This window comes from Lissotriton vulgaris, chromosome 2_1 (assembly GCF_964263255.1).
Source record: "Lissotriton vulgaris chromosome 2_1, aLisVul1.2, whole genome shotgun sequence".
In the NCBI taxonomy this organism is placed as follows: domain Eukaryota; kingdom Metazoa; phylum Chordata; class Amphibia; order Caudata; family Salamandridae; genus Lissotriton; species Lissotriton vulgaris.
The window spans coordinates 1,586,129,834-1,586,143,913 of NC_141687.1; the positions used below are offsets into that span (position 1 = coordinate 1,586,129,834).

Sequence of the window (14,080 nt, forward strand, 5' to 3'; positions counted from 1 at the left end):
CTGTTGTGCCTGCTATGTAAGGTTTTGGTGCTGCCCTGGTTTACATGAATAGGTAGATCTGGGGCAGCGTCAAAATCCATGGGTGTTGCATGGGTAATGCAACACAGCGACTTGCACTGATTTTTCTTACTCTATATCTTTTTCTTACTCCAAAGTGGCTTTGCGTGGCCTCACAGATTTGTTTGAGAGTTTTTGCCACCGGAGCATCAGAAATAGTGAAGCCCCGGCCCCTCTGTATCTTTATATGTAATTATGACACCTTTATTATCCAAATCTAAATAAATCTATCAAATGAATTTCAAATATTTTAAAATGATCTACATTAGGGTCTTTAAGTTTAAAACCACTTTAAATTAAGCAAATGTTGGAAGTGTGTATTCTCCTATTATTGTCATAAAACCTTAAAATCACTTCAATATAAATTCATACAAATAAGATGTACATGAAAATAAGTTTACATGCATTTGAGTACACACAAATTTCTACTTTGAAGCAAAAGGTTGATGCTTGACACAAACCTTTATTTCTATTAGAACCATCCTTGTTGGAAAATTCAATATGGTTTTCATCTGCCCAGTAGAGTCTGTTATTGGTGTAGTCGATTGTAAGAGCCATGGGTCTTGATATCATTGTTTTTATGACAACACTTTGGTTAGATCCATCCATTCCTACACGACCAATAAGTGAATTCTCACAACAGTCAATCCAGTATAAATATCTGTAAAGAAAAATATTGTATTCAGAGAAGCAACAACACGATGTAATTACATTATACAAGGCTGGTACTCTCTTATTTGTTTGCTTTGAGTATTTTATTTGCAATAACAAGATAAATAACTAAATCATACTTGCCTTTTGAGCTCATGTCTCTTTTGTGGTCCATCTTTAATTCCTAAGCTCTTTAGAAAAAACAGTTAAAAGCCGGCATTAAGTTCAGTGCAGAGCGAGGTAAGTGTGAAAATGAAAGATTTATGACAGTGCTCCCCGCAGAGCTCCCACTTTCTAGGTCATCAGCAGCATAAGAGATCTATGAGGCTACAGAGCCTGGGAACAAATGAGGAGACAGTATAGTGTCCACACTGGATGTGTGCTTACAGAACTTGTTGTGGCAAAGAGTGGGATGAGGCCAACTGGTCTTCTTTAGCAAGGACTGTTGATGCACAATGCACACTCAACTGTGGAGTAACGGGGCTCCTCTGATTAGGATGGCTGATGGTGCTCCAGTGAAAATACGAATGGAATAGCTTTCTAGTGTGCCAGGAGTAGTATCATGGTATAACTGGGGCTGTGATGCGAGAAAGTGGCCTCAAGGGGGTCATGGACAGGTTGGGTAGTGAACTGGAGAAGAGTGACATTGCCTGCATGATGGATGGAGACCCAATTCCAACATGGGAGAGGGTGGGCCTAATATCATGCCCTAGAGACTTTCTGCATAAGGTCCCCATGAGACAGTAGCATAGCGGTGTCCAAATACCAGTGAGACCCTTGAATCTGTCTGTCAGTGTGAAAACCCTGGGGTTGAAGCCGAATTTAGAACTGATTTACTGCCCATACATGTTTTTTGAATTTCATGACTATAAAACGCATGTGCAAACAAGATTTTTTGAGCCCAAAAGGTGACAGCAAAAAGTGCCTCTATTTCCAGTTAGCATAAAGCCTGGTACAGAAGGCATGGCGCCAATCCATAAATGTCCTTCACAACAACACGATGAAAGAAACCAACAACATCAAAGTGGCCCATGAGAGAGGCAGAAAATAATTTGGTGAGGCTATAATGTAGAATCATGGCTGTGGAACAGAGAGTACTGGAACAGAGAGTAAGGTAAACTAGGTCTCAGGGTGGACCGATAGTTCACAAATTTTGCACAGGATGTGCAAATCCTAAAATATATTTATTTTAATGTTAATGCCCACATGAGCCTGTGGGTCGGGGTGTGCCTACCATATAACTTATGCCCTTTTTGTTTGTATTTTTCCTAAAACAGTATTCAGTGCACCATGTTGAAAAATGTTGGTTGAATTTTCCCAAGATCTTTTCTGTAGTGGCGTGCAAATGTGGGAGCAGTGGAGTTCTGAAATCTACTGCCAGGTTTGAAAATAAGCAATGGATAAAATGCTCCCTTGCCAAATGATTTTATTTTTTTATTTTTATAAATCTGTGGAGAATCCATGATTGATTGTACAAAATATCACTAAAATCTAATTTCGTAATGAACAACCCAAAGTGGACGAACTTTTTTATTAGAAAGTTTTGTGTAGCTTCCACTAACGGTGCAAACGTTGTTAGCAAAACGGAAAATTACTTTCGAATAGAGCCTTTGGTCTAACCATAATAACACAGGATGCTAGAATTTTCATGTCTGAGCGTTTTATGCTGACATGTAGAATTTTGGCAGATTTGTGGGCCAATGTGGATGCAATTCTAGCATCAATGTAAGTCCCTGAAGTAATGGAGCAATTGCTGGTTAGTTAAGTACAATAATGTAAAATATACACTAGCAATATCACTACAGAAATCTTGAAATGGACTCCAACTATCATAATTCAATAGCATAGATGCTGGAAGAAAAGCTATAGAGGCATATAGGGTATGCCATTTCTATGTGATAAAATAGCAGTAAACCCTCTAGTATGTTGGCTAAACTGCTGGTTAAATAATGATGTACCTCTTACTCAGCTCATACTGAGGGAAGCGTTAACACGGGAAAATAGGCTTAAGGTTCCTTGGATAAAGTATTTAAGTAACTGCTTCAATGAAATAGGGCGCCCGAACTCTTTTTAACTCCAAAATCCATTACGAAACTGGATGTTATTCTTGTGAAGAAGGCTTTTATCTCTTCCAGGTATTTAGTCAGAGAGGCTGGTGAAATAAGGAAAGGAAGTGTACGAAAACATGTGCTACTAAAAACAACTTTGCTCATGGAACCGTACCTGTCATGGCCGATGTCAAGCTATGATCGTTTCTTGTTGACAAGGGTCCGGCTGGATTTATTTCACTTACTTCTGGCTGTGCCTAAGGGATCCTACTGTGGACAAGTGTTGCCGCCTTGCGGCTGCGACGAAAAGTCTCCGCAAGACCTGGCACACTTTTTATTATTTTGTCCATTTTATATTATACCACGGAGGTTATACTTAAAACCCTGTCTTAAAAAATTTAATTTCTCTCAATTTAGACCAGCACTTTATTATCTTCAGATGCTAAGTTGTGATTGTACCTTATTTGTATGCAGTTTTTTTTTTAAATTAGCACTCAAATTTAGGAAAAGTATGGAAGGATAATAGCGCTGGTACTAGATATATCTCCAGAAAAACACTAACCTTTTTATTTCCTCATAACATTCTGTTTTAACATTTTGAGTGTACATTCTGCCTGTAACTTTTTGTAATCTATTTACTTTAAGCCGTTTTTAACTTCTTTATGTAAGTACGAGTCAATATACTTTTGGTGTGTAATGCTTTTATGGTTGTTATTTCAAATAACCAAATAAAGTTATTTGACTTGACTTGACTATAGACTCAAGCCAGTTAAAAGGAGAAAAGCCCACTCATTTCCATTGACTTGCACTTTGAGCACTTGCTTGATGGGCAACGCCCATTCCTTCGGGAAAAGACTGAAATCAGCTAACACTTTTTAAGAAGATATTTTGAACAACAAAACATTTGTTGGTGGGGTGGCAAGCATGCATTAAATTTTTCTAAAGTTCTAAAATCATAGGAGTGCAAGCCATTTAATTTGAAAATGTGGGTGTGTATTATTTGTGTGTGTAGCTCCAATTGAAAAAATATTAACAAGAAAAAAAGAAAGTTGCAATTCTTAGCCAACATTGTTAATTTTGTGAGTAATTGTCCCAATTCATCTTCAAAGATTTTCATCTCTGCTGTAATGATGAAACTGACAAGACCCTTCTGGGCATTGTTTATTAAACCAATACATGGAGTCAAGTATCTATATGATTCTCAATTGTGGGAGAATAGATAACAGCTTCCACTGGGTCAGCCATCTCTATCATATGATATAATCACAATTTATAAAAGCACAAATCCCTTTAGGCATCGACGTGCCATAGTGCTGCTATGCCAATCGGTAAGAAGCTGGTTCCAGAAGATCTCAATGGAACAAGTGGCCTGATTTAGAGTTTGGCAGACTGGGTTACTCCTTCACACATGTGACGGATATATCGCCAACCGTTTTACAAGTCCACTAAATCCTATGTTACTTTTAATACAGTGGACCGATATCTGTCACGTGTTACAGAGTAACACATCCACCAAACTCTTAATCAGGATCTTAATCTCCCAACAGGTGAAAACGCCAGTTTATTAAGGCCTTCCTAAAGGGAAAATGCAGACTCAGACACAAAAGATGTTAACATAGACCATTCCAAAGCCTTGCTAGATAAAAGATACCTTCTAGAAATGAGGTAGCTATCGAGTATGAACAAGTGCAAAGGGGCGTAATGTTAATATTTACATTTGAATAAAAGTTTCTTCTAAAAACGAGGAAGCCATCAAATAAAAACAAGTGCTAAAGTGCATGCATGTTTGTGGGCCAGTACTAAATCAAAATGTTAAGGTGTTGCAGGGCTTAGTACTATGTTGTCTAAAAGTTCAACTGTAAAATATTGAATGGTTAAATAGAAGCTCTAGGTCGAATTAGCTTGTTTCGTGCTGTACTGCCGCACTTTTAGTGAGGGGTTCAGAGTTACAATGATCAATTACAAGTCAAGATGTTATGTCTTTTACGCCACCGCTGTTTTTCAATTTAAAACAAGTATTCTGTGTTGCACATGGCAACTCAATGAGATAGGAGTCACCAAGTCACCGGATCAGGAGACTAAGATTCGGCAAAGTCTTCTTCCATTGAGTAAGTGGCTGAAACATGTTAGTACAGGCGGATGGGGTACTGGAGATGTAGCACCTCCTATATACCTACTTTTTAATTTGTAACCCTGTCAAGGGGGCCCTACAACAAATAAACATATAGGCACCCACTTGGATAGTCTTCAAAACAATTCTTTTTGTCATAGGGATCACTCATAATAAAATATTATTTTCTTCTATACAAAAAAAGCAAGCGCTCCACTATGAGTGTTCATCTGCACCAGGGTGTGGTAGTTGCTCTATGATAAAGCATGCCTCTACAAAGTGGGTGAGGGCATTCTAAAAAACCTTTTGGGTTTCCAAGTAGGTTTCTTTCTTTTCTTTTCTTCTTTTTTTACCCCTTCAAACATTTCTCGTTTAGGATTTTCCCAGCTCCTTATTTCAGGAGCAGGGATTTGTCTTTCGTGTGTAGTGAGTTCTATAGTGAATTGGCACATCAGAGTGGTGAGTTTCAAAGTCCACACCACCTCTGATATCCATATGAGATGTCACCCTGAGGAGGAAACAGACCTCCCTTTGCTCCAGATGCACTTTCACCCAGGCGAGGTGGGAAACAGCTATGCAGCAAGTATACACCCTCAGGAAGAATGCTCTCACCGCTAGGGCGGGCAGCCTGATCTGTACACCTAAAATACATCTTTAAGAGGGCATAAATAGTAACTCTAGGTACAAAAGGTGGCTAACCTCACGAGCAGACTAACTGCATAAACTAGCTGCCATTTGGCTGCTGGCTCCCACATCCCTAATTCCCCTGAATATAGGATTTAATGGATCCCCCTGACACCAGAACCTTACTTCAAAGAAGAAGCAAGAGCAAACCTGTGTCACTGATAACAGACTCTGCCCACCAGCACAAAGTGAAAGAGGGATACTTTGTCCCTGAGGCATCAAACCTGGAACTGGGTGAACAACCCTCATCCTTGGCCAAACTAACTCGACACACCCGAAGAGAGGGTTCCTTATGGAAGCCAGACGCACCCTCAGTCTCCCCTGGACTAGTGGTACTAGTCCCCTGCAAACTGCAGGTAAAAAAAAACACCAGATCCAAAGTACTACTCCCTCCAAGGGATCGCCCGATCCAGGTGGTCTAGTACATTGCGTGATTTGTAGTCTCACCTGCCCCAAAGTCTCAGGCCACTACATTACTCCCCAGGAACCAGTGAAGTTCCCAAAGCGTTTTGTTGTGCTTGATACTCACAAGGCTTGTTCGTCACCAGTCGCGTAACCACAAACACCGTAACAACTACAAGGAGAGCTACGTGCACCCATCACCCAACATGAGCATCTGTTTCCCTGTTGTGTGTGTGCAGTTTTGTTTCTTATAGCACCGTTAAGAGGTAAAAACAGCACTATCGGTGGCTTCCATTCAATACCAAGGATAGCCAGAATAACTCTGTACCCAGACTCCTTGGGCTAGCTAAAACTGATCTGACTGTTGTGGCCTGGCCCTGGGGCCCGCAAGACCATACCCCAATAAGGGTTCCAAGAAACTCAACCTGCAGGTGACTGATTGTCCCTAGTGGATTTTGCAATTGACTGCAATGCTATTTTGTTTATGTATTTTACTGCACTGACTTAACATTGCTTGAAATATATATAATATTCCATTCATTTTGGCGTCTAAATTAAGATGAAAATACACTCTACTTTTATAAATTGGATTTCATTCATATCATGTCAATTACTTATTGTCCATGTTGGTACTCTTAAATGCTTAACACATGTTTCTCTAGTAAAATCTGACCACACTTTACCACTCTACCAGGACTGAGCTAAGGATTTTTTAGTGTGAATCCAAAGACTATATTTGGGGTATTGTGATAATATCACATTTTAAGGCCACCTAGCCATGCATAGAATATTCAGCTTATTTCTTTAACTTCCCCTATTCTTCTCCCACTTGAGTCTTCAGGCTTTCACCCGGTCGGCGGTCAAGAACATTCTTTAAACTATTTTAAGGCTCTGAGACTTTTCATCCGGTTCATATTGCCAGAAATATTTCTTGTTCTAATTCTACGTTTAAGCAAAGGCACCTAAGGAAGATATTACATAGTGGCTAATTATACACATGTAACTCGACGGATTACAGTGTCCATCCTTAGTGCATACTGCTAAATTTTAAGTCTGCTTACATTTTAATTCAGCAGCGGAACTGTTGCAGAAAAATATTATATTTTAGAAACTAATTTAAGCAAATTTCTGCTTGATTGTTTCATGTTTTCCAAGCTTGTCACGCATTCATAGGCTCAATACAATCCTGAAAACGTGAAATAACCAAGATTGGAAATGTATAAATTGTTGTAGGAAAGTGCAATAATTTCAAATATATATATTTTAAGAACGCTTTCAAAACATACCATAAATGCTAGCCAGCAACAGCACTATAAATATTGACTCAGTAACAGACAAAAAACTCTAAAGCTCTGTTGAGATATACCATGTAAACAGCATAACGCCTCAATTAACATTTTTAAAAAAGAAGGAAGCCAAATAATGAAATGACTTTGTTAAGGGATCTGAACCACACCGACAATTATGCTATGATGCATGCAAAATTAGTATTATTGTGATAATTACAGTCGGTGCAGGATTTACTAACATAAGAAAACGACTATGAGCAATGTACTGTTTACAGGGCTGTAACATTTTTAATGGCATTTTCCCAACCGACGTAGTGCAATAAAACCATGTAATGCTAACGTATCCCACCGTTGCCTAATCGTTTTTTTTTGTAATTTGGCACCTTGAATGCTTATAATTACATATACAATCGCTATTAATTTCGTTGTTTTATCTTAAAGTCTGATTTGAAATGATTTTCTTTTTTTAAGTACAGAACTGCATTGTTTGGTATTTTGTATCACCCCTGTGAAAACATGACATTGAAATAGGATAGGCAAGCACAAAGCTTGAACATACAACAGAGACCAATTGTAATATTTCAAACCTCTGTAAATTTATTGGCAAAGCTGCAAAAACTGATGGAAAGATGGAAACACGTTTATTCTGCGTATTATTGCAGCTCGTGGTTTGCAACCACATGGCCTGACTGGATCTAAACATTCAGAAGTAAAATCTTCCCCATGCAAAGCTGTTTTGGCGAACTCCTTATAGTAAAAAGACACATATAATGTCTTGTGAGAGTTGACTCTGGTTTCCTATCTGTATATGTATTATTTCTGAAAAATAATTTAAAATAGTATTGCAAACTTCATTCCTGTTTTTAATACCTTACATTTTGCTTTGGGTAAATCAATTTAATAAACATGCAGCACTATAATATTAAATATTATTCATACCCAGCTTGAGGATCCAAAGCGAGGTCTCTAGGGAATTTCAGCCATTTGCTCACAAGAATGGTCGAGTACAAGCCATTGAACTTCGAAACTTCTATGACTCTCTTTTCGGTATCAGACCAATAAAGGTTTTTGCCAACCCAATCAAAAGCCAGTGCATTGGGTACAGCTGTATTATGCACCACCTAGAAAATGGAGATCCAAACATCAGTCGCAGTCTCTATCATTTTCTGAATAAGCATTGCTCTTTTCCTATTAAAAATAGCTGCAACAAGAAAGCTCTTTACTAATGCATGCTTCAATTTGACTTTGTGCTTTGGAACTAAACAGAATTATCTTTACGATTGATGCAAATGTACTCTCTTATTGTTATATATGTAGAGCTTGGACTTTACCACGGACCCTATTATCCCCTTTGCCGCGGTGTGAATTTTGCCCGTTGCGGGGGGGGGGGGCGCTGCGCCTTGCCGTGGTGCTCGTGACGGCTCCCGGCCGTAATGAGTCATGGGAGGCGTTTGCTCCTGATGGTCTGGAGTCATCTGTACTCCGCCCACTGATTAAGTTGCCCACATAAGCGGGGAAGTAATCACGCGTGGGCATGGCAGCAATGTTTTGATGGCTCCAGGCCGTCATGAGCACACGACTACTAATAATAATAATAATAATAAAGGATTTTATAAAGCGCCTGGTGACGCCATCTCGGCGTATCCCCGCGCTGTGGAGAGAGAAGCAGGGGAAGTGAGCGACCTAAAGGGCGAAAAGGTGAGTCTTCAAGAGTCTTCTAAATACGGCCTCTGTCTCAGCCAATCTAATGTGCAGAGGAAGAAGGTTCCAATTCTTGGCCGCCAGCGCCCTAAAAGAGCGCCCTCCCATTCTTGCTTTGTTTATACGGGGGGCACACAGAAGCCCGGTACCCTTGGAACGCAGTTCTCTGTTGGGCACATAGGGGATAGCAAGATCCTTCAGATATTCAGGTGCTACCTGAGAGGTGATCCTGTAGCACAAGAGGAGCGCTTTAAACAGGATTCTCTTTTTTATAGGGAGCCAGTGAAGAGCAGCTAGAGAAGGCTTGGAGGCTGCTCTTCTGGGAAGCCTAAGGACCAGACGGGCCGCTGTGTTCTGGAGAACCTGAAGTTTTTTAATGTTCTTCTCAGTAGTACCTAAGAGAAGGACATTCCCGTAGTCAATACGGGAAGTGACCAGGGCTTGAGTCATCGTGCGTCTGGCCTCTAGAGGAAGGAGGTCTAGGGTGCGGTTTAAGGTCTTCAGTACACCAAAGCACTTTCCTGTTAGCCTCTGGACGTGGCTGTCATAAGAGAGTCTGGGATCAACCCAAACACCCAGGTTCTTAGCTTCCTTGCATGGGGAAGGCATGGTACCTAGACAGGAAGGCCACCAGTCCCGGGTCCAGCTGTCCGAGTTACCCCCAATCACCAGCACCTCAGTTTTAGAACCATTGAGCTTGAGGCAGTGTTGGTTCATCCAGCCTGCAAGCTCCTGCATACATGTTCTAAAATTAGCAGCAGCCAAGGTGGGTGTCTGGGATAGGGAGATGAGGAGTTGCGTATCGTCGGCATAAGATACAATTTTTATGCCGTACGATTGAACCACCTCCGCCAGTGGAGCCATATACAGGTTGAACAAGGTGGGGCTCAGGGCAGAGCCCTGAGGCACCCCCTGTTCAAGGGCAATGCTGTCAGAAAGGGAATTGCCTCTCTGAACCTGGAAGCTTCGGTCTATAAGGAAAGATTTAAGCCATCCCAATGCCTCCTTTGTGACCCCAGCCTGGTTTAGACACTGTAGCAGGGTGGAATGGGCCACAGTGTCAAACGCAGCACTGAGGTCGAGCATTATGAGTGCCATCGTATGACCCTCATCAGCTCCTGCCCTAAGCGTTTCAGTAGCTCTCAAGAGGGCTGTCTCGGTGGAGTAATTAGTCCGAAAACCGGACTGGGAGCTGTGCAGGCATTTATTAGCTTCAAAGTGAGCCATAAGTTGTTTGTTAGCAATTTTTTCGGTCACTTTGGCCAGATAGGGTAGTAGAGAGATAGGTCTTAGATTTTCCAAGGTGTCCAGGCTTACATTAGGCTTCTTTTTGATAGGTAGTACAATAGCCTTCTTCCAATCAGTAGGTAGGTGCGCAGAGGAGAAGGACAGCCGAATAATCTGCCTGAAGTAGGGTTCCAATACCTGTAGGCCCTCTCCGAGTATTTTCGGGGGAGCAGGGTCCCGAGGTGAGCCAGATTTGACGCTTTTACAAATGTTTATAAGCGTATCGGGAGTGGGAACCGAGAAGCATTGGAGGCAGAACTCAGTGGGCTTAGTAACAGCGCTCTCTGTAAAATCATGGCCAGACGGCAGCTTATCAGAGAAACTGGTGTAGATGTTAGTGATCTTATCTGAGAAGTAGCGAGCAATCTTATTGCAAGTTTCCACTGAGTTGTCGCAAGGCGCATTGTCATTAGTGAAGACAGAAATTTCCTTAAAAATTTTAAAAAGCTCTTTAGAAGAGTTCTCTGCCTCCCCAATGCGTGTCTTGTAATGCATGGCTTTAGAAATACGGATTTTTTTATAGTATTCCTTTTGCGCTTGTTTATATTGAAGTTTAATAACTGGGCAAAAATTAGTGCGCCAGTCACGTTCTAATTTCTTGCATGCAGATTTGCAGTGTGATTTACTGTGACTCATGACAGCCTGGAGCCATCATGAGCATCGAAGTGGTTAAGCATATTGCTTCCATGGATTATTCTTATGTGACACAAACTGATTCGAATATGTAAAGTGCTATAGAATATTTGCAATAGAAATGCACTAGATAGATATTGATAGCATGACATGGATCAGCTAGTGATATGAAAGTACAACATTCCCTAATATTATTAAAAAAATCAAGCATGCCGCTCCATGTGAAGATGTCTTGCTGCAGTTTGACAACCAATATGACATGATTTATGGTATGGTTTTACTAAGGATAAAAGAAAGGCTGAGTTTTTTAAACTGTCAGGTTCATATATATACAGGAGTATATCTGTTTTGTTGCTTCACTGCACCATCAACTGCTCCATTGAAAACACCACCTTCCCCAACGCCTAGAAACACGCAGAGATCAACCCCATGATAAAGAAGAAAACTTCAGATCCGACAGACCTCACGAAATTCAGACCGATCTCCCTCCTCCTCTTCCCAGCCAAAGTCAAACAGAAGGTCATCAATGTCCAACTCTCTGAGTTCATCTAATTGTACCATGTCCTGGACACCTCCCAATCCGACTTCTGAAGCAACCACACCACAGAGACTGCACTCCTCGCCACCTAAGATGACATATGCTCCCTCCTCAACCAGGTGAGACCGCAGCCCTCATCCTACCAGACCTCTCAGTCACCTTTGACACAGTCTCCAACCGCACCTTAATCGTAAGTCGCCAGCATCCGCAACAAAGCTTTGGACTGGATACACTCCTTCCTCAATGGCCAGACTGAATGATTCAGGCTACCACTGTTCCTCTCAAAACCCTCAGAGGTCAGCATTTGATACCCCTGGGTTCATCCCTCAGCCCCCCCTCTTCAACATCTACATGCCCCTCCTCGCAGCCATCGTCAAAAGCTACAGACTGAACATCATTTCTTACACTGAAGACACCAACCTGATCCAATCCCTCACCAATGAACCCACAATGCAAGAACTAACTTCCAAAGTGGAATGAAGGCTGTTGCTATCTGGATGAAAGACAGCTACCTCAAGCTTATCTTGGACAAGACCTAAGTACTTATCCTGGGACCCACCCCTGCAGCCTGGGATGACTCCTGGTGGCCAACTGCTCTGGGATCTCACCGCAACCCGACAGACCACACATGCAACCTCAGCATCATACTGGGCTCTTCACTCACTATGAACCTCCAAATCAACGCAATTTCCTCAGCCTGCTTCAAAATACTTTTTGACTGATCCCCACGGAATCCAGATAGATGGCCACCCACACACTCATCACCAGCAGACTTGACTACGGTAATGCACTCTATGCCAATGTCACCCAGAAATAGCTCAAGAAACTACAGAACATACAAAATGCCACAGCTATACTGGTCCTCGACACCCCCTGCTGCAGCCACATCACACAACATCTCCGACAACTCTATTGGCTCACAGTCAACAAGAGAGTCACTGTCCAGCTCCTCACTCACACCTACAAAGCTCTAAACAATGAAGGAACAGCATACCTAAACCAATGACTCATATTCCATGTATCTACCAGACATCTCCGATCCTCTAAACTCGCCCTCACCTCGATCCCCAGGATCCACAAGACCAGAACTGGAAAAAGGTCATTCTTCTACCTTGCCACCAAGACCTGGAACAACCTGCCCTGCACCTTAGGTAATCTGCGTAGCTGACTCTATCACGAAGGACCTCAAGAACTTGCTCTTCGAATCATCCTTCACATAGTCCAACCAGCAGCCCCCCTCCCCCAGCACCTTGAGACTCTCAAAGGGTGAGTAGCAACTCTCTACAAGTCCCCCTGATTGATTAATTGACTATAAGTCTGTTTCCATATTCAGTATAGCAGGCTTCCTTAAATAGCCATTGGGCCTCTGTAAAACTATGTGTGAAAATTTTTTAAGCAAGTATCTAATATCTTTCAAAATGGTAGCTTGTCTTTGACAGAATATATTTAAAGCAAGGCAAGCTTTATGGTAGATAAGGGATTAAAATTTGTTGAACTGTGTTTATCTATACTTTCCCACCATTATCCATACAAAATAAAGGACTTTGGTCCTTTCTTCCGACAGTAATTGGCATCCATTCTTCCAAAAACACACCTAGATTCACCCACAGTGATCATTTACCTTTCATGGATCTAAAGTTTTCACCCTCTGTTGTGTGATTGTATATATGCTAACCAAATACTTAAGAGGCTTATATTTCACCACAGCATCCTCATCCTCCAGTAGACTGATGGTAATTAACTGTGTGAAATTCATCATCCCTCATTATTCCACTCATTCAATTCACAATTTTTGCTCAATAAAATGGAACCTAGGATCAATTCAAAGTACTAAAATATTCAAATGTAACTCTTTTGGCACGCTAATCATTTTCTCTCACTTAAATTAGTCTACATGGATTTCAGGTTTTGTTCAATGACTCTTCTGAAGGTCTTAATCTGTCATATCACTACCTGTATGCTGGAAAAACTAAATCCGACATATTTTGTCAGTAACTAGAAAGAAATACCATAAATCAGGTACACAAACAGAAGTTAATGCATTTATTGTGAAGCAACCATGTGAAGAAAACCTGAAATGCATTAAGACAAGAATATCAATAAAACATTTTTCATGGAAAGTATCAATGGAGGATACATGATAAAAATGTGTTTTAATGATAACCAAAAAGTGCCGAATCTGAGTATCATTAATTTGAGGTTTGCATTACAGACTGATAGCAGTTCATCAGCTGTGTACTGGGGTAAGGAATGACCTCAGCAGATATAACTGACTCATCTTCAACAATACCAATCAATCCCTCACTGATACATGTCTTTTGATAGAGAATGTAGTAGAGTTCATACTTTTCCCTTAAAAGTCTATGTCATTCAAGTTCTACAATTTAATGAATCCTTCAAAATGCACAACAGGACTAATACTTCTTAATCAAAAATGTCCCATTAAATCAAATTCACTTTATCTTGCATTAACTTCCCCAAGAACAGTCACAACTATCACAGCCCTATTACTCTGAGTATTTCTTGATTTATTGGAATGCAAAAAATGACACATCTCAGTGACAGGGCATCTCAGTCAATCCACGCAATCTCTGGAATAGTACCATGCATCAACAATCTCAGAATGCAGGAGAAAGCTACAACTCTGCCACCTCTAATATCACCTTCTTCTTCCTTTCCT

The 14,080-nt window shown here is 41.0% G+C and overlaps 1 protein-coding gene across 1 annotated transcript in view; it reads right to left on the reverse strand.

Annotated features, from left to right (window-relative positions):
* The window catches only part of LRP1B (LDL receptor related protein 1B), a 3,669,685-nt gene that overhangs the window by 573,809 nt on the left and 3,081,796 nt on the right, over nt 1-14,080 (reverse strand). Inside the window, exons 59-60 of the mRNA XM_086955170.1 lie at nt 8,181-8,362; nt 519-718 (exon numbers count right to left, since the gene is read on the reverse strand). Of these exons, the coding sequence (XP_086811296.1) occupies nt 519-718; nt 8,181-8,362 (382 nt within the window). The remainder of the gene's footprint in view (nt 1-518; nt 719-8,180; nt 8,363-14,080) is intronic.